This window comes from Artibeus jamaicensis, unplaced genomic scaffold, assembly GCF_021234435.1.
Source record: "Artibeus jamaicensis isolate MK-2021 breed Jamaican fruit bat unplaced genomic scaffold, CSHL_Jam_final contig_559, whole genome shotgun sequence".
In the NCBI taxonomy this organism is placed as follows: domain Eukaryota; kingdom Metazoa; phylum Chordata; class Mammalia; order Chiroptera; family Phyllostomidae; genus Artibeus; species Artibeus jamaicensis.
The window spans coordinates 759,004-781,113 of NW_026521887.1; the positions used below are offsets into that span (position 1 = coordinate 759,004).

Genomic DNA, 22,110 nt, shown 5'->3' on the forward strand with positions numbered 1-22,110 from the left:
ATGAAACATGAACACGAAAATAATTTCCTTTACAACAGGGGGCCACAACCTCGGGGCCGAGGACCGGTACCAGTCTGGGCCTGTTAGGAACCAGGCTACACAGCATGTGAGCTTGAATAAAATGCACTTGAATCATTCTGAAACCATCACTCACCTCCCCAGTCCCAGAAAAAAATTGTCTTCCAGGAAGCCAATCTCTGGTGCCAAAAAGGTTGGAGAATGCTGCTTTAAAGAGTAACTTGACACAGGGGAAGTTTTAAATTATTCATAAAGAAGCATCTTCAGGTCTTAGAGTTCCTGTTACATCCAGGTTCAAAGCACTCACTCCTGTGCTGTCATTCTGCACATTAAACAAGGGATACCTCTCCCACTCTTATTTGCAGAGCCCTCCTCTGATTGTGATTTTAAGAGAAAGTGGTGGTGACTCACATTCACTTAATCCCCTTTATTCTTAAGAACTCTAACCTATGCAGAAAACTCACTAAACCAAGTAGAAAGACTCTGTGACACTTTGAAAAGAAAATGTAATATCAGCTTAATAAATTCAACAGTCTCTTTATTACAAAGGTCCTTTTGTATTTAAACCATTATCCTGAAGCCTTTAAGATGAAGAAAACACATGAAAAAATAAATTCTGGATTATTTAATGACAGTTTACTTATAAATATGCTTAAATGACTTCACTGCCTGGTTTTATTGATGTTCCAGTCTGGCCTGGGAGACTTGGTCTTTGAAAAGAGACATAGCAGTATTATTTACAATAGCCAAGTGCTGGAAACAGCCTAAGTGCCCATCAGTAAATGAATGGATCAAAAAACATAGTATTCCATTGTGTAAATGTGAATGGCATATTTACACAATGGAATACTATGCAGCAGAAAGAAAGAAGGGACTCCTACCCTTTGTGACAGCATGGGTGAAACTGGAGAGCATTATGTTAACTGAAATGAGCCAGGTGGTAAAAGGCAAATACCATATGATCTCACTTACAAGTGGGACCTAATCAACAAAACAAGCAAATGAGCAAAATAGAACCAGAGACTTGGAAATAAAGAACAAACTGACAGTGACCAGAGGAGAAGGGGAAGGGGGAAATTGGGGGAAGAAGGTGAAGGATAAATAAAGCAAAGGAGCACAAATAGACGACTCATAGACATAGACAATGGGGGAGATTGACTGTGGGATTTGGGGGGGATAGGGTAGGGGTGAGCAATGGAGAAAATGGGGACAACTGTAACTGTACACAGTAAATTTTTTTAAAGTAAAAAAGAAATGCTTGGTTTTATTGCCTCTCCCAATCTCAACTAAGTGTGAATTCTAATGTAGTCTCATTAAGTCAGATCAGCCACAAGGCTTGTCCATTTCAATAGCTGCTTCTGCTTCTTGTGAAAACATGTTGCGGTATGGCACTGTGGTCAGGTGTCATGGGCTGTCCTTTGTCCTAGGTGGGTCAGGTCTGAACCAAGGGATGCAGCCTCCCAGTAAATTGTACCTCTTCATGCTGTATCACCCATGATGGAGTATAGGTAGTTAGACCTATAAAGGCAATAATGAGCCCAGTCCTTTTGGAATTTTATCTAGATAGCCCCAAGAAGACTGTCTCATTGGCAGCAATAGGGGACTAAACAGAAAAGGAATCCATGAGAAAGAGGCTATGTGTCTAATGAGAAGAATACAAAAAAATAGCCAAATAATCCCTAATGAGCCTTGCTTCCTAAATGACTTTCAAAGTCTAGTGCCTGACCATGCCATCCTTACAAAAAAGTCTTCCCAAGTTTTTATTTTTTGTTGTTAGAACTTAAATGGCAGAGAAATCCCCAAGATATTCTGAAGTTTCTCAGATTTTTCTACTGTGAATTTAGACCACAAGACTGGTTGAACTGAGGCAATGCCAAAAAACTAAACAACTTTCAGATACTCTTAAATCACTACCTAATTGTCCAGTTTGCTCTTGTGCCAGAACATGGCTTATCAATATTAAAATGTGAACTATATATTATGTTATATACCATACAATGTTGAGTATGAGCAATTTTTATACAATCTAGAGTAGTGCTTATCAGCCAGGGGCTACGGTGACTCCAAGGGACACTTGTCAGTGTCTGAAAACATTTGCATTTGTCATAATGGAAGGAATGAGAGGATAAAAATGCTACTGCATCCTACAGTAGCAATCATACAGTCTCCATCCTACAGTGCACTACACAGCTCAACAATGAGGAATTATTTGGCCTAAATGCTCATAGTGTTGGGTTTGAGAAACCTTAATCTAGGGATTCCACTTCTCTATGCCTTCCTACATTAGGAGAGTAGTCCCCAGTGAGACCATGGAAGAGAAGCCAGAACACTTTCCCCTAAGCCACTTTGAACCTACGTGGACTTGGGTAGGTCATTTAATGTTCCACAGTTGATCCCGTAGTGAAGTGCTCTCCTTTATATGCCTCATTTTAGCCTATTTTTTTCATGGGAATGTGATGATTCTGAATTGAACACAGACACACACACACACACACACACACTCAAACACATACATGCCATTGGACTATCTTATTGATTTTCTCTAAATAACATTCTTTTTTAAAATTAATTAATTTATTTTTAAATTAGTTTTCAACTACAGTATTCTTTCTTTTATACCCTTCCCAGCCCACCCCCCATGCCCCCCACCTACCTCCCCTTTCCACCCCCCTTAGTTGTTGTCCATGTGTCCTTTATGCTAGTTCCTATAAATCCTTCCTTTTTTTCCCCTGAAATTCCCTCCCCTCTCCCCTCCAGTTGCTAAATAACATTCCTTGATTGCCTTTGCTTCTGTCCTGGCCCTGCTTTGTGATGGCCATTCCTAACTTCTTCAGCAAACTCTGACTTATACCTCAAGGCAAGTGACAATGGTATGTTTAGCTCTGGGAATAGAAAACCAAAAATCTAACTCAACGGTTGTTCATGTCAAACTTCTGATAAATCCTCACTATCTAGGAAAGATGTCCATGTCACCTAATCCTTTGATAAAATCCTTTGATATATGGCATATTTCCAGGTGCTTCCTGTTGTGCTTTTCTCCTCACTTTCTGCCATTCTGCTCCAAAATTCCTCTCTTAATATCACTCCTGCCTTTCTATTTAGTAAATTTCCTTCCAGTGTTTCCAGATGCAGATGCCAAGTCTGTTTTTTCCAAGGCTCAATTCTCCAGGAGGCATGAAGCTGTGGTGGAAAGAGCACCAGCCTTGCATGGCAGTCCACCTCTCCAGCAAGCCCCAATGCCTGGCAGGTAATGTGGGTCAAGATACTGAGACTTTATGACTTCTCATATAAAGAATATAGAAGGTAATGTAAATGTCTATGTCTCTATCTCTCTCTGAGTCTCTCTCTCTCAAGGTGATTTTGAAGATAAATGAAAAAGTTTGCCAGTATCTAGCTTTGCATAATACCTATAGTTTTCTAATAATATCCTCATACCCACTTCTAATGTTCTCCCATAATGTCTTCTCAGAACTTCTCAGAATATTTTTACATTATGGACTTGAGAAAGATTCATGGAGTCATCTATGTCATCTATTTTGAGGCTGCTAAATGGGCTGCGTATCCAAAAAGGTGACTCATCCTGTACCTGTAATTTTACCAGTCAAAATTCATTCAATACTTTACAGAGAAAATTTTTCCAATAAAGCAAGTCTCCCTGAAAGACTAAGCATGCCACATTTATCAGCTTCAGCATCTGGATCTTACTGAGACCAGTGGCTTCTAGGAGGCAGAAGAGGAAAGAAAAGAGAAGAGAAACCATGGAAGCTGCAAAACAGTGGGACAAGGCCGCCAGGTTCCTGGGCACTTCCAAGGGCAGTGAACCTCAAAGCTTAGCTGAACAGACAGAGAAATTTCTATGAAAGGGAAACCAAGGAGTAACTCAATGTACCCTAAAAATCCCCTATGTCTTGGTGAGTCTGTGATGTCATGAGAATAGATAAAGGTCTATCCTCTCAGCAGTGCTTCAGGAGTGTGGGGGACATAACAGGAGTTGCTGAGCCAGCAGGAAGCAGATTTTAAGCAGAGGCCTTTCTAGGTCATTCAGCACAACTGCTTTGCTCACAGCCCTACTCTTCCTTTTCTTGCTATTTTGTTATTTGAAGGATGAGAGAAGAAAACCATGAAAGTTGCAAATGATAGAGACCAGGTTAAATTCTTTCCCTTTCCCCTCTGTCTTCACATTTTTTTCATTTTAAGGATTGGAAGATAAGATTCATGCTATAAGTGACAGTGTCCCTCATGCATGTAATGGAGAAATTTATATGCATGCAGCCTAATACAAGTCTTTAAGAAAATTGTCATGTATTCAAAGATTTCCTTTGGAAAGATTCTGTTCAGTAAAATGACTCCAAAGGAAGTTTAGCATTTTGCTTATGTTTCAGCAGTGAGCAATACTCATATAAATGCTTCGGTGTGGATGCCAAACGGGTGCAGTGTACACCAGGAAACCTGGCAGTGTGCTGCTTTTTGGAAGCACTTGCTGTAACACTCTGGTACCGTAATAAATATAATTAAAAGATAAGTTATGTTAGCCATACATGAAAAAGGGGGCATAAAACTTTCACCATGGCTGTGAATTATAATTCTGGAAAATACCCTTTTTCCCTGGGTACACAAAGAAAAGTTATGAAATGACAAATCACATGCATTTTCTTTCTCTGTGAAGGCTGTCAGGCTCATGCTTGGCTAAGCACCAAGGAAGCTGAAATCCTAAGGTGTGAGAGCTCCACAGCAACAACTCCATCCACCATCACTGTTGTGAATTCTAAGAGTTGCAAGCAAGAGCAGGTGGCTTATTTGACCTTGATAAAGAAGGTGGTGTGGTGTGCCAGAGCTGGGGCTTAGTGTGTTCCTGATGTCTACAGTCTCAGCCCCAGTTCCCATGCCTGCTACACACCGGGAGGTCAGCAAGTGACTTCAGAATGTGTGCTAAACTGAGCACCTATTCTGTGGCTAATAATACCTTCAGAGTTTCTGAAAAAGTACTTCATAGATTACCTATAGGAAGATATCCTCTGGTACTCAATAAACATGTACATACTTTAAACCTCACCCAGACCTCTTTAATCATCGTTTATAAGAATGGAGCCAAGGAACTTGCAGTTTTATCTTGTTCCTCAGTTGATTCTGGCCCACATTCAGGTTTGAGAATCAGGGCTCCAGGTACTAGTGATTCATGATGCTCTGTGAACTCTGTCCTCCTGTGCGATGCTGGCAGAGGATAAGGGAACCCAGGGACAGGATTTGAGCAAATGGGCATTTCTGGGCATTTGAGATATGGGACTACTATTAGGGCAGATATTGGCATATTTTCAATGGCTGATAAGTTTAAAATGGGACTATAGTATAATTACACTCAGGCTAAACATTTTTTTCTTAGGATAGTTAGCATTTTGTAAAAAGCAATAGAAAAGGATTTTTCGAATAACTTTTAGCTAAGACCTCAGCAATAGACACCAGTATTTTTAACAGCCTTGTTATTGTGATACTCTGAGTAAGTCATATATGGTGCTGGAAATTTGAGGAAAATGAAATGAATTTGAATGTATTAAAGTAGAAAGGACAGTGGACCAAGGGTTATGAAGAGGGGTTTATGATCTCACTTCCACCTATCAACCTAAAAAAAAAATTGTGGGACATGGGCTGTAATAACTATGAAAGCATGAGGAGTCAACTTCTCTGAACTTCAGTTTCTTATTTATTCATTTTAATATTGAATTGGGGCTAATGATTTTATTAGCATAGCTCAGTAAAAGAAACAATTTTAGGAGACTAATACAGGCTGTATATGTACATAGTAAAGGGGCATAAGTGGATACCATCTATATAGATTTTCAAATTACCTTTGATGTGGTTTATAGCAAAAATAAATGTAGTATAGTCAATAAATATACTCTTCATTGAATCAGAGTTAGAAGACTACATTTGAAAATGAACCAAGGAGAATGGCTAACATTGATCATTTAAAAATATTTCATAAAATATAATGCATGTGCACTTATAAAATATGGACAGTATTAAAAATAAAATAAAATTTACCTCTAATTCCTTTTCTCAAAGATATCCTCATATTTCTTTTCTTCTCTCTCTCTCTCTCTCTCTCACTCTCCTACCTACCTACATATCTAAACTATTTTTGTCTAAGTAGGCACTTTCAAAAGAATTGGACTCTATCACATATTGTGCTTGGTGATGCCTTTCCCTTCCACATATGCTATTTGCTCCCTAATAAATCCCTTTCCTTGTCTGTTCTGTGGTTTCTGACCTTCCTTGTAGCCAGAGCTGCCCCTGGGGCCCTGGAAAGGGACTGAAGGGCAGGACTAGGGTAAAAATCTTGGTAATTCCCTTCCTTCCCAACAAACGCTGGCTCCGCTGTCATCCTACAGCCCACACTTCATGGCCCAGTTTTTCTGGGGCAGGCTACCATGGTTCTGGCTCCCACCAGCTGTTTTTAGTTCCCAGACTGGTAGTCTTTTCTCTTCTTCTCTCCAGCCTCACAGGAGGTGGCATCTTCCACTAGAGACACATTTCTGGGTCACCTCATGGTACCCTCTTTGTCTCCCTGACTTTTCCTGTATAGTCTAGCCTCTGTAAACTTTCTTATTGAAAATTTGGCACAGTTTCTTTTTCAGGCTAGTTCCTGACCAACTTCCACCACTCCCAATTTTTTCTTCCAGCTAGTCCTGTCTTGGTGCTGACAACTCAGGTGCTTCCACTGGCTCAGCAGCTCACGAAATGACGGGGATAGATGCCATGTTTATCACTGTTCGAAACTCCTAAAGAAAGATAACAAAGCTCTTGTAGGTATAAAATAAGGCAAAGAGAATGACACAGAGAATAGAAGGCCTGATGGATGAAGATAGACAAAGTGATAAGAACTATTCATTCTAGCCAGACTGAGTGTGAAAGGAGATATCATTGAAGCCTATAAATGAATTGTGTGGAGAGAGCAGAGTGGATCTCAGCGTATTTGAAAGGATGCACAGTCTTACAGTTTAGAGAAAGGAGAAAGGGAAACAATAGACCATTGTACTCCAGGCTGGAACAATAAATGTTGCAACTCTTCAATCCTCCATTCAGGCCAGAATCTGGAAGCAGAAATGCAAGTGCTTGAGTGGCAAAACCACAATGTTACAGTCTCAGGGGGGCTTTTGGTGGCATCACTGAGATTCACTACTTAGACTACATATGACTTAATTTTCCTTCTCTCATCCTCTCCCTGTCTAAGAGATTATCCATAGTTTCCAGATAAAACACATTTGAATGAGATAGTTTTCTACAGCATGTACACTCTACCTTATAAGACCGTATGTTAGGGACAAACCAAATTGTTAATTCTACCATCACCTAATCAATGTATGGTATGGATCACCTATTCCTGTTATGGAAATCTATATTGCCATGCAGTTGACATACCAAAAGTTAGTTTCCCTAATAAAAACCCCCTTCAGTGATGATTTAGGCATTTCAGGATATCTTACATTACAACATGGGTACTTACATGTGTTTTGGTAGTACTGGTATTGATTTATAAGTGTGTATCTATCCAAATCTATCTATCTACCATATTCAATTTCTCTTTCTGTGTCTCCATATGTTGGGCTATTTATCTATTGCTCTCACACCAATTCGAGTACACAATAATGATGGCTTTATGTAGCATACAAGTATAGATGTAAGTACTTTTACACAATTTCTTCCCTAGTTTTCCAAGCCAAAAAGAAAGGAGGCTCCCTGGTAGCCTTCTTACACTTTGACATTGTCCTACTAGTTTTAGGAGACATTGCAAACAATGCAGACATGTTTGACCCCACTAAGAAGCACAAAGGTTAAGGATGGACAGGGCGATGGGGGTTAAGAAACAGCATCTTTTTCACCCAGCCTCCAAACCCCTCACCCCTCTGATAGCTGTTAGCCTGTTTTCTATGAGTCTGTTTCTATTGTTTGTTAGTTTATTTTGTTCATTTGATTTCACATATGAGTGAAATTATATGGTACTTGTCTTTCTCTGACTAGCTTATTTCACTTAGCACAAAGCAGTCCAGGTGAAAATGTAAATGGATTAAGGAAAAAACCCTCAGAGAAACAAACAGCGCTGTGGTGATTACCAGGGAGAAAGGGGGATGGGGGGGGGTAGAAGGTGGTAAAGGGAGGATAAATAATGACGGAAAGAGACTTGACTTGGGGTGGTGAATACACAATATAAGATGATATGTAATCAAATTTTATAACTGAAGTATCTCTAGTTTTGCTAACCAATATCACCCTAATAAATAAAATTTAAAAAGACATACATCAGAACAAAAATGCATAACAATGGATAAAAAAAAAGAAACATCTCCTGCTGCAGTGGGATGAGCTATGGCAGCTCTTAAAAGTGGAGAGTACAGAACTTATGATTTTGATCAACTATAAAGGCAATGGTTATGTTTTTTGGTCCATGTTACATCCTGCCCAAGGGGACACTCTGGGGCTGGGAATAGAGAAGTCCCAGGGAAGAGAGTTGGTGTGGAATGAACATGAGAAGCCATGACTGTAGGGGGAGCTGCCAGCCAGGAGACTCAGCATCACCTAGGTCATGGGAAGGGTATGGAAGGTTCCCAGGGGAGGAGGGTTTCAGTACACGAGAAAGCACCCAAGTGAGATTTAGCCCTAAATATCAAAAGGTGTAACACGTGCAAAAATCACAATTGTAACAATACGAGACCAGTCAGCACAAAAGAAAGAACTCAGAATGCCCTAGGCCACTGTACAGTGGGGCCCCTGGGGTCGTCACACGAGGGGCCTTAACTTTTGGTTACATTTGTAGTTCTGATTATTATATGGGACTAGAAGTCCTTAATCACTAAATTGAGTCTGTGAGTGCCTATACAAGCAAATAAAGAACTATTACCAGGGATGTATCACTGAAGCTGCCTGAGTTTTTATCTGGCTATAAGAAAAGGACTGTCTTCACTGAATATATTTTAAAAAGTAGTATGAGACCAATAAAACGGAATCTTGATCACATCCCTCAAGTTGTGCTTGTTCAACTACCAGGTACATGAAGGACAAGAGTGTTAAAATGATCTGCAAAATCTGATTATTTAAGGAAAAAGCAAAGTTGATTCTTCTAGCAAGGAGAGATAAGTTAAAAGGTAAAAATGTTTAAAAGAATGGTTAACAAACAGCTGATTAAGAAGGCAGTCATCACTGCCACTACTTCAGGTTTATTATTAACAAGGTGAATCAGAATAATCACATTAAATCATATTTATTTTTATTTTTAATAGATTTTATTTATTTATTTTTAGAGAGAGAGGAAGGGAGGGAGAAAGAGAGGGAGAGAAACATCAATGTGTGGTTGCCTCTCACACACCCTCCACTGGGGATCTGGTCTGCAAAACCAGGCATATGCCCTGACTGGGAATCAAACTGGCAGATTCCCTGCTGCAGGCCAACACACAATACACCGAGCCACACCATCCAGGGCTAATCACATTAAATTTTAAACAGTGTTATTAGAAAAGCAAAACAATAAATGAAATAAAGGTAGTTAGTATGCCTTTAAGTAAAAAATGTCCATTCATTTTTTATTGATAATTACTATTTATGTTATATTAACACAGTTAGTGTTAGGAGACTATTAAAGTGTGCCAGGAGAGTTGGGAGGGCAATGTGAACTAGGATACTGGCATAAGAAGGAGTATTTTTAGATTCAATATATATGTAGGGAGGAAGTAGCTTATAATTGATAATTAACTGGCTTTCTGATTTTACCATGAGTTGGAAAGTGGAACATATAAAAAATCAGTTTTATTTATTTACTTTGAAGTAAGTTGAGAGGGAGAGAGTTTGGGAGGTGGCTAGGAAGTTTAGTTTAGTTAGCTTCTAGATCCGTTGCATTTCAGATGCTACCCAAGTAGTGATATTAAAAAGTAGATAGGCAGGTGAGGAGCCCATAGGAAAAATAGTTACATTGGAGATTTGGGAGTTATCTCATAGATAAAACTAATCATGACAGTGAATAAACTCATAGCTCAAAACATAAAATACTATCATGAAAAACACCAATACTTATGAAATGGAAGTATGCTCACATCAATGTTATAATCTCTCTCCCCACCATGTTATTTACATGGTGCAAAATATAATCCTGGGAAAAGAAGTAGTAGGATTTAACAGGTGACAAAAATGCAGAACTATGAGATACACTCTAGAATACAATATGTCACATCAGAATGTATGTAAAGATTGAATTTTAGCAAAAGGACTAAAAGATCATTTTCAACAAATACAAATGGGCCTGCCAATTTTTCATGAGTAGTTTCACCTCTGTATCTGAGGTTTGCTGAAAAGAGTCTCAATTTCATATGTAGAAGTAAATTGATCTCTTTATAGCATCAATATTTATAAGCAGAGGCTTCTACTTTTTACTTTTCCATCGAGTGAGTCTATCTAATAGTTTTTCTTTCTTTCTTTCTGATTTACTTTAAATTGATAAATACTATTTTTTCAAAGATTTTATTTATTTATTTTTAGAGAGAGGGAAAGGGGGGAAACAGAGAAGGAGAGAAACAACAATATGTCCTTGCCTCTCACGTGCCCCCTACTGTGGATCTGGCCCGCAACCCAGGCATATGCCCTGATTAGGAATCAAATAAGTGGCCCTTTGGTTTGCAGGCTGGCACTCAATCTGCTGATCCACACCAGCCAGCACCAATAAATGATAATTTAAAAATAAGTTATTAGGGCTCTGGCCAGTATGGCTTAGTAGGTTGAGCATCGTCCTGCAAACTGAAAAGTCACAGGTTTGATTCCTGGTCAGGGCAGATGCAACAGGCAACCAATTGATGTTTCTCTCTCACATTGATGTTTCTCTCCCTCTCTTTATCCCTCTCTTCCCTCTCTCTAGAATCAATAAAAGGAAGAAAAAAGATTTGGTCTTATAAACAAGTTATTAGGAACACATAGTATTATTGCTAGGAGTTTTTACCTAGATATCTAGAATACAAATATGAAAATTGCCTTGAAATTGACACACCTGAAATTTATAAATATACCTCACTTTTCCTTTCAAATATTAAAAAACTATCAACTAACAATAAGATATCAACATGCTAGGAAATCTGAAGTTTCTTATTTATAACTTTCTGTTAGCCAATGAAGATAACAGAAGCTATTAAAGTTTTGAAGAAACAGTCAGAGTCCCTAAATGGAATCCTGCACTTTCTCTTCCTTACCAAACCCTGGGTAAGGAAACATTTATCAAGTCTCCTACAAAATATTATGCCAAAGGTGAAATCGAGAAAAGCAACATGGCACCAGGAGCCTGGTTAATTTTTATTTTTCTAAAAGTCGGCCAAAGAGGTGAACACATACAGATGTAAATTAAGCTCTTTCTGCATGAGTCAAAATATCTTTGTCAAATAACCTTTAATAATATCAGTTTTACTTAGGCCAGACAGATTTCATTGTTATGTCTGGGGATTCTGGCTAAAGAAAAGAAAGAGGAATAAATGGAAGCCTCCCTATTGATTATTAGTCCAGCTCCTTTTTTGTATGACTTAAAAGTACACGTTCAGAGTCCTTTTGGGCCCACTGTGTCTCCTAAAACATCTCTGGGTGATTGAAACCCAGGTAACAAGCTACAGAAGGTGTTTCTGACACAGGTAGCTCTGGAAAATATATATGCCAAGGTGTCCTTTGCCTACATGTTATATAAATATGTCTAAAAACAAAGAGGTTGGCTTTCACCAGTGTGTCACTTAGAATATACTGCAGTATCAATGAGATAAAGATCTCTACTTCTCAGAGATCTGGGTAACAGCATAAATCACACAATAGGGGTAGATTATTTTCAGGGAGAAGGAAAAAAGTCAGGTATTTTATAGACTGGCCACAAATCAGTAACATCATTCTTTTTACCACATCACTTCTATTGGCAATGTAGTTCCCACAAAGGCCTGAGGAAATCAGTGACAGGAACAATAATAATCAGGGACTACAACTGTATTGCAGAAATGTGTTTTAGGGAGATGGAAAAGAAATCCTGATGTATACAATCAAGATTCACTCACAGAAAGTCACACTTACGAGCACATTATATAAAAAGGCTATTCTGTCATAAAATTACCTCTCCAAATATTTATATAAATTGCAGACAATGCTTTAATATTCTCAAGGCAAATAATATGGAAAGAACCTTCTAAATTCTGCACTAAAGTTTCACAGACCTTTATACTCAATTAAAATATTAGTCATAAAGCTAAGTGGTAAAGAACATAATTTTTTATAAGAATCTCTTTAATCAAGGTAAAACTGCTCATCACAAAAATAACCTGTATGTTCATTGAAAAACAGAATATCACATTACCATAAGTTAAAACTTTTTAGCTAAATGTTTTCCCTTTCAATATTATAGTTTCCACAAATAAATACCTCGTTTTTTAATGTTTATCTTCCACTGAAGTCTTCCAAGTATAACAGGAAGAGCAAGAAAATATAACAGTGTGGTTACATCTTCCCTATCATCTGCTGAAGTGATATTAATAACATTGTGATAAATAAAAATAAATATTCTGATACAACTTGTAAAACATTGCTTTATGCAATCTGAGCACTTTATAAAATATAAAAGTTAACAAATGTACTTTTTTGTTTAATCAAGGACATTTTACCACTAACTTAATTTGATTAAGTCAGTTGGGTCCCTAATATTATGATGTGACAATACAGTCAGTTGATTAGTTCCCCAAAATATTTTTTGGTCTTTAATATCTATGACTGATGAGTTCAAATTTTTGCTAAATATGATGGTATTTCTGCATCAAAAGCTATTGTTAGGGAAATATGACATGTATTTCATGATTATTTCAAAATAATCATGCTTGTATTTATTGCTTGCTCACCATTTAACCTCCAGAACAAGTTTATAATGTTCACATCCATATTCTCTTTGATTACAGACTTTATGGGCATATCAACTGAAAGTCAGTGTCCTACTTAAAGATATAGCAATGCAGCCGCAGTGTGTCCCATTGCATCCTATCTTTCCACTACACCACACAGATGCTATTACTAGAGACAATAAGCCCTTTACAATTTCATCGTACATCATGATGGAGAGAGAAAAAACATATGGGACATGAGAAAATGAGACACAGTATTGTGTGTGACCCACCAGGCTATAGTGAGTTGAATAGTGGACTCCCAAAATTCATGTCCATCTACAATCACAGAACATAAGCTTATTTGTAAATAAGAAATTTTCAGACATAATTAGTTAAGATGAGATTATACTGGATAGAGTAGGCCCTAAATCCAATGACTGGTATCCTTTGAAAAGAGGAGAAGACACACAGAGACACATCTAGGCAGAAGATCATATGAAGATGGAGGGTGTTGTGTAGAAGTCAGAGAAATGCTGATTGCTGGAAACTACTGGGAGCTAAGGAAATAGCTTAAAATAGATTTCTCTCAGAGCCTGATGAAAAAAACCAAACCTGCCCTGGCTGGTGTAGCTCAGTGGATTGCGCACGGGCCTGCGAACCAAACAACCGCAGTTATATTCCCAGTCAGGGTATATACCTGGGTTGCAGGCCAGTTCCCAGCAGGGGACTCACAAGCGGCAACCATACATTGATATTTCTCTCCCTCTCTCCTTCCCTTCCCTTCTAAAGATAAATAAATAAAATCTTTAAAAAAATCTGATGACACTTGATTTTGAACTCCAGCCTCCAGAACTGTGAGAGAATAAGTTTCTGCTGTTTTAAACCACCCACTTGTGAGACTATGTCATGGCACCCCAAGAAGACTTATACGTAGCCGTTTAATCTTTGGTGAATCATTGAACTTTACCACAGCTTACTTAACTGGTAAACTGACATAGTAACATTTACAAACATGGTAAAAATGTCTCAGAAGAACTTTGTAAATTAGAAAATGCTATGAAAGCATCAGGCATCATTATTGATTAGGGAAGGCAGAGATCAATGACATTTGGATTAGGCTAAGAACTTGATACTTGGAAAGATGAATGAAATTTTGAAAGAAAAAGGGCATTCCAGGTGAGAAAAAAAATATGAGCACAAATAGAGGAGGAATGTAGGGGTCACTTTCAAATAAATCAAATGTGACAAGGAAATTCTATAATGTTATAAGTTCAAACTATTCACTTCTCTTTTAATTTGTAAATACTGAACCAGCCAACACTACATTAGTTTCCTGGGCTGCTGTAACAAATGGCCATGAACTGGGTGCCTCAAAGCAACAAAAATGTATTATTCCACAGTTGTGAAGGCCAGAACTTTGAATCTGGCATTCCTGCTCTCCTAGACACTATAGGGTCACTCCTTCCTTGTTTCTTCAAGCTTCTGGTGGCTCCAGGCATTCTTGGTGTGTGGCCACATCACTCCAATCTCTGCCTCTATGGCCACATAGCCTCCTTTTCTCTTTCAAATTTCTCTTTGCCTTACTCTTATAAGGATACTTGCCATTGGATTTAGAGCTCACGCAGATAATCCGGGATAATTTCCCTGTTTCAGGATACTTTACTTAATTATATATGCAAAGACCCTTTTTCTAAATGAGATCCCATTCACGTGTTTTAAGGATGAGGATAAAGACATATTTTTTGGAGTGGCCACCATTCCAGTCACTACAATAGTTAAGTTTTGGGGGGAAGAAGGAAGCTAAAACACAGACACATCATTTTAGGTAGAAATAGTATCACTGATTTGATTTACGTAAGCCATCAAGGTCAGTCATAGAATGGGATATTTATATGAGATCCAGAACTAATCACTTCATACTAAAAAAAAGTAAAATCATAATAAAAAACTTTCAGACAAAGACCTTATGAGCAGAAAACAAAAGGGTCAGGTATGCAAGTGTCATATATTTTATAACTTTTAATTTTGACCTATATTTTCATCAATTTAATTCTTATTACTTCAGTTTGCTTTGCTATCTCCTGGTCTATTCCCTTTACTCACATTAAAATTTAGAAACTTCAAAATACTATTTCCCATTAGAGTTAGTTCAGAATCACCTTAATGGAAATTAAACTTTCCTAAGAGCCCATGTCTTTTGCCAAATAATTATTCTTCTTTCCTTTGAGATTCTTAATTTTAAAAGCCAATAAAATTAGATATACTTCTGAATTTAATGCTTACCCATCATTTAAATCACAAGTAGAAGTTTAAGGGCAACTACTAAAACAGATAATCCCTTACATGATTTAAAATTTGCTAAAACAAATAACAACCAAACACAACCCACAGCCTTTCTAAATTCAGATTCATGCTCATTAATGAGACCCTGTTAATATTTCATGTACAGTCTCTTCCCTTTTACTTTAAAATATTTCTGTAATGGAGGTTAGAAAATACACCATGCTCCTATGAGTAATGAAAAATTCAAATGTGTTTAGGAAAGATCTCTTGCTATAATGCAAATGATGTTGCTTAAACATTTCTAAATGAATCTCTGAGCCTCTGTGCCAAACAATATCAGAAGCATGGGAGGATCTCATAGTCAGAACAGTACAGGCCACTGCATCCTGGTGCAGCTGGAGGTCAATATCATCACCAGCAGTAATGATCATTCTTCCAAGGAAATGTAGTGAGTTTTTGTTAACAAAACCAGGTAAACCAATAAAGGAGAAACATCTGGTAATGAGAAAGATTCTCTAGCTCATTTCTCTGGCGAGGAAGAGGCTACAAACCAAACCAAGGATCTCAGAGCCATGGAGCTCTCCTTTGGTTCAACTTCATCATCAAAGAGCGACTGAGGAATGCTCATCCTACTGTCCCAAACAGATTCTGCATGCTAATTTTAAACAACTTAGCTCTTTGCTACATCTCTTGATATATATAATATAGAATGTGTTGCTTTTTAAAAATGAAATAGCTAAAAGTGTAAGTACATGTAGGTACATCTGATAATGAGAATGGCATATGGCTTGCCATATTGTCACAAATTACATATGACCTATACTGTAACATGTGAATGAGTCTTTAGGGAGTCCTTGGGCTAAGACTCATTAGCACATGTCAGTAAAATAGAAGATTTTTAAAAAGATTTTATTTATTTATTTTTAGAGAGAAGGGAAGGAAAGGAGAAAGAGAGGGAGAGACACATCTGTGTGTGGTTGCCTCTTTTGTGCCCACAACTGGGGAATGGGCCCAAAACCCAAGCATGTACCCTGACTGGGAATCAAACCAGTGACCCTTTGGTTTGCAGACTCATGCTCAATCCACTGAGCTGTGGCAACCAGGACTAGAAGACTTTTTATAAAACCACAAAACTGACTCCAATGATGAAAGATCCTGCTTAAAATATAAAGGTGCTTTTACAGGAAAATTCATGATTCCATGGAGTTTTGGTCTTGATGGCAACTAACCAAATATTTTTCTCTACTATGCTTTATTGCTACTAGAACTCAGTAAAGTAAATATATTCATTAAAACTATTTAGTTTTTTCCCAAAATTTGCTTAAAATAATTAAAATTAAAATTTCATTGGGTGCTTTTAGAATAATTTGTAAAAGCAAACAAAATAACTAAATAAAATTTTATTCCAAAGATGGGTCCCATTCAATTTAACACAATTAGCCTTTATTGAATACATCTACAAGAGATGACACAAATGGGCTTACAAGGCAGGTCAGGCATATACTGACTTAAGATAGATACCATGAAACTTAGAGAAAAATAATTTTTCAAAATCATTAGTTATACCTTATTGTAATTTTTCAACTAAATCCTATAAATATTTCATAAATACAATATAGATTAAAAGATTTGAATACAGGGCTAATAGATTCCTACAATTATAAAAAATGTAAAGGTTAACAGGAGAATTAGAAAGGATTGCCAAGAACAAAGATGTGACACCAGAGAGCAACACTAAGATCATCCACACCCTTATGTGCCCAGTTACTAAATACAAACTGAAAGGTAGACAGTAAAGAAAGCAATAGGAATAAAAATGATTCATAGTATTAGAGGAAAGCTCTGTGGATACCCTGGAAAGGGAATCGAATAAGTGGGTCCTAGAGCTAATTAACCCTAAAACATCACTGGATGCAAAAATGACACAATTGAAGTTGTCCTACTCCAGGCATGTCATGAGGAGGCAGAGCTTTCTGGGAAAGATAATAATGCTGAGAAAATATAAGGCAGAAGGAAAAGAGAAAGACCAAATAAAAAATAGATTGGTCCTATAAAAGAAGCCATAGGCATGGGTCTGCAGGAGCTGAGCATGGTTATCGATGACAGGACAGTAGGGATATCACTCATTCATAGAGTCACCAGTAGCTGAAGACTAGAGCATGTAAAACACACACACACACACACACACACACCTCTCATATATAAAAGAAATAACTCTGAAAAAGTTCTTCACTGTTATGTATAAAATCTCACACTGACTTCTTCTCCACATCCATTAACTACTCAAGCCATTATAATGTATCATTCTACTGTAACTTCTCACAAAAGTGCTCTTTGGCCTAACTGTCCCATCTTGGCACACTTCCCGTTGACTTCTTCTCCCTTTCTGTAGGTTACCTTCATCATTTCCTTTCCTACTATCTTCTTTTCTCTATCCTATCCATGTTCTTTCGGAGTAAAATGATCAAGATACACATTTCCAAAAATATGACTGCATTGCTCAAAACAACCAACCTCTTTCATTCCAAGCATCAAGTATGTTCAGCATCCTACTGGGATTTTCATTAAAACCTCAAATCCAAACATCTAAAACTGAATATTTTTCCTGTTAAACTGCCTCATTCTCCAGGATTTCTTCTTTTGGTTGGCATAATATAACCAAGCAGGAGGTGACAAACCTCAGTATTATTTCAAGCTATATGTCCCTTCCTCTGCACATCCAGTCAGTCTCTGTCCCCAGTCCCTTCCTTATGAATGCCTCCTTTGCATGCTATGGCCAGTACTCACATGCAGTTCTTGCCTGAGTGTTTCCAGAGCTCCCTTTTCTTTTTTCTCATTCCATCTTATATAATTTCCTTCTTACTTCATCCCCAATTTTGTCTGAAAACATCTGAAGAATTAATACTGTCTAAAGGACAAATTTCTGAGTAGTATTAGGGGAACCCCCCCAAAAAAACTGGAATTACCTTCTAGAGGGGCAGGTACCTTGTAGTACAGGCTTCTCCTACTAGGCAAGTGTTCTAGGAACACATCTCTATCAGTGTACCAGCTAGCACTGTTGTGAGAGGCTGGTTCAGCTTCAGTGAATTTGCTTGAAGACTCTTGCAATGCATTTGCCCACTTCACAGTGGGTGATTTACAAGAGTACCTGCCGATACCACGATGAGTGTTCAGCAGTTTTTGACCAAAAATGACATGACCACTGTGCCCCACCCCATTCACCCGATCTCACCCTGAGAGACTTTTTTTGTTTCCCCACATGAAAAAGTCCTCAAATGGGAATGTGTTGTCAATGTAGAAGAGGTGAAACAAAAAAAGTAGGAGCACTAAAAGGATCAAAATCAAAGAATTCTAAAACTGTTTTTGAGCAGTGGAAAAAACCTTCTCAATAGTTATATTGCATGAAATGAAGAAGGTCACTAAAATCTAAATATGTAAGAATAAGTACACAATTTTTTATAAATAAATTCCATTTTTGGGTCCCCCCTTATATATGCATATTTACTCCTGACTTGGCCAAAACAGTATTTTTAAAATTTTCTCTTACCACACTCAGTAGACAACTAAATTTCTTGTTCCATTCCCTAACTACAATGTGGGTGGATATGGCAGAATGGTACACAGCCTTTATTCTAGTCACTTTCCTGTACTACAGATGTCAAAAAGCAGGAAAGTTGCCCTGACTGGTATGGCTCAGTGGATTGGCCATTATCCCACCAATCGAGAGGTTGCTGGTTTGATCTGTCAAACCAGCACGTGCCTGGGTTGCAGGGCATTTGCCTCGGTTGCAGGCCAGGATCCCTGGTTGGAGGTCTCTGAGAAGTGGCCAGTTGATGTTTCTGTGGCATATCAATGTTGCTCTCCCTTTTTTCTCCCTCCTTTTCCTGCTCTTTAAAAATAAACAAATAAAATCTTTAAGAAGTGAAAGTAGGGAAGTTAATCTTCCCAGACTCATTTGCAGCTGGAATATGATTGTTCTGTAGCTCCCACCAGTCTGGCACAATAGCACATGATTTAGAAGGTGGAAGAGATGGAGGCTGCACTCAGTAAGTTGGCTGTGCAGTTTTGTTTTTCTCTGGCTGTGGAGATCTCCAGGCCCAGTCACTGACCTCCTCCATGAGTAGTACCAGAGCATGAGTATTTTCCTGGTGTAGCTGGCAGCACTAAAAAAGGGTCCGTACCTGTAGCACCAGCTTCTACATGGGGCAGGAGGCTCCCTGATCAAAGTTGAGGCCATAATTATGTTGGTAGCCTTGTCAAATGGTGTGTTTTTAATTAAGGTCATTTCTGAAAGGTCAACTGAAAGTCTCCAATGATTATTTTCTTATACTAAAGGTATATCCTGCTTGAACAGCAAGAATGGAGTCTGTCCTATGCAACTGAATCGTGAGAGTTGCACAGGTCATTCCTTCATAAAAGTCAATGTCTTTACTGGAATGTTGCTTTACTTCGCAGTAAGTTCTAACTTACCCTTGAATGCCTCAGTCACATTTCACCTCCTCTAGAAAATATTTCTGTACTTTTTTTGAATCCAAATAATTGCTGCCTTCTCTGTGGTACTACAGAACTTTGTTAATATTACTGTTATGAAGGAATTGTATCATAACTATTTGATAACTTACTTTTTCCTTATTTGATCATGAGATATTTGCAGGCAAGCCATATGTTTTACTTAGCTTTGATTCTCTAATGCTCTGGGTTCAGTGTATAGTAGAGACTCAGCTAACCCTGGTTGAAATGAACTGTAATACACTTGAGTATGAGAGAGTAAATAGAGACTTCACCCTCTAAAATATAATTTGTACAAGTGCCAAATAAGGGATAATATCTGAGGGCTGCAAATTTAAAAGTAGAAGTCATTAACTATAGACGGGAGCTGGACTTAAGATAAGTGATATATGGTTTTAAGTATTAAATGATTAATATAATTTGACATTATGATGAAGAAAAGAACACTGTTCAAGTTTGAGTGTGAGGGAGTTTAAGTGGAAAGGGTAGGGGATGCAGGAAGAACAGCAGGTGGATTAAAAAAAACTTGAACAGAGGTTTTGTATAGGTCAGTTATAACAGATGAGTCATTAAAAAAGATAGGGATCAGCTTGGAGAAGTCTGATAGGACCTTGCCTAAAAAGTGTAAATTTTTTTTTAGATAGGTAAGAGTGATTCCTTCCTTGAAGGTTTTAAAGAGAGAAGCACATTTTTACAAAGCTGGCTAGGGAATTGAGGGATCTGGGAGTCGCTTCCTTAGGTTGATATTCTTTAAAAAAAATAATACTTAAAACTCTTTTAAGAGTAAGCAAACTCAGATTTCCAATGTTTGTTTGGATTATAAAAATATCCCAAAGTTCACAGTGGAGCTCTTTGTATTAAATCCAGGTTTCTTTTGCTCATATTAAGTTATAATTCTCAAAACATTATGAGAAGGATCATATTGCATGCTTCATCACCCACATTCTAAAGGTGCTAAGTCTTTATCAGGCTAAAAGAAATAGCTTGGAAAATAAAAATTTTGTGGATTTTTACCCAACTTTCATTTATCAAAATAACAAACTCTAAAATATCAAACACTTTAAAGCTTGTCCTTAAGACCTTTGGTCCATTAGGTGCACATGATAAATTACATAGCTAACCTTGTACTTACCCGCCCTGCATAGTGCATAATAGTGAATGCTGTGCCTTGATCTTTGATGGCGACATTCCCATTTCCATCCTTCATGGGGGAGTACACTGCATTTGTATTTGAGGATTCTAGGAGGCTTTGTAGCTTTTTGGGAAGATTTGTTTCCATCGACCAAATCATTTGACTTTCTTCATCCAATAAACAGAGAAATCCAGATGGCTTCTAAAAGTTAAGAAGGATTTTTTTCTTTTATTACTCAGTTTGATATTTTTTGTTATTCATGAATGCTTATTTACAATTTCATTATTTCATATAAGGCACTCAGTAAATGAATGCTTTACTTTTATTACACATCTATTCTAGCTCACTGTTGGAGTCAAAACTCTGATGTAATGCAGGCCCTCAATAGTATTTACTGATTAGAGGAATGAATAAGAATTGAAACAGTATATTTTCACATCAGTAAAACATTGGAGTTACTAAAAAGTATAGTCTCATCTCAAAAAGAAAATAAAATTCCAACTACAGGAAAGTTGTAATTATTCTTGATCTATAACCCATGCCAAACACTTCATGCTTATGGTAGACAAGTTACTTATCAAAGACCAAAACCTACATTGATGTTAAGTCATAAAAATTATGACTTATCCCACTTAGCAGGAAGTAGAAGTGATTCTATGATATCCCAATACCCAGACTTAGAAGAAAAGAAAGTTTGAAGCTATAACTTACAAAATTCAAATTAGAAGTCTCACAGTTTATTGATGCCAAATAAGAAAAATAAAATCTCACAGCAGGCGACAATACAAAATTAATCTTACATGAAGGAAAATGCTGCTCAAAAAACTTCCCAGCCTCTGATACTGCATTCTCCCAGACGCAAAACACCATTCTGCCCAAGCGGTTTATCCATCAGCTGAATAACTTTTACTCAGTGCTATGCTGCTTATCTTTTCTTTCCTGGGAAAATTTGCCATTGACAAATTTTAAAGTAAGGTACTTTTTACTATTTATTTACATTATTGTATATTGTAAGATACAATATATTTACACATATTGTATCTTACTTCTTATCATAGACTCAGGGTGCTTTTTGAAGTGTGAATACCATAAAAAATAATTCCTCTCAAAAAGGGATGAGATCTGTATTGACCCCCATAGCAATCTCAGTTTGTATTTTGACTTGTGGTAATCAAGCCATACTGCCTCCAGCCTTTGATGATGTCATTTATTTGGACAATAGAAAGTAATTCCTATGTGTCATAAATATTTTTAATTGTTTTATGCCCTTCACGGTCTCCTGCTTACACTAAAGAA

At 37.5% G+C, this 22,110-nt stretch overlaps 1 protein-coding gene across 1 annotated transcript in view; it reads right to left on the bottom strand.

Moving 5' to 3' along the window:
* MYO16 (myosin XVI) overlaps nt 1-22,110 on the bottom strand; it is a 660,093-nt gene that overhangs the window by 183,561 nt on the left and 454,422 nt on the right. The window contains exon 23 of the mRNA XM_053670348.1: nt 20,815-21,015. Coding sequence (XP_053526323.1) covers nt 20,815-21,015 — 201 coding nt within the window. The remainder of the gene's footprint in view (nt 1-20,814; nt 21,016-22,110) is intronic.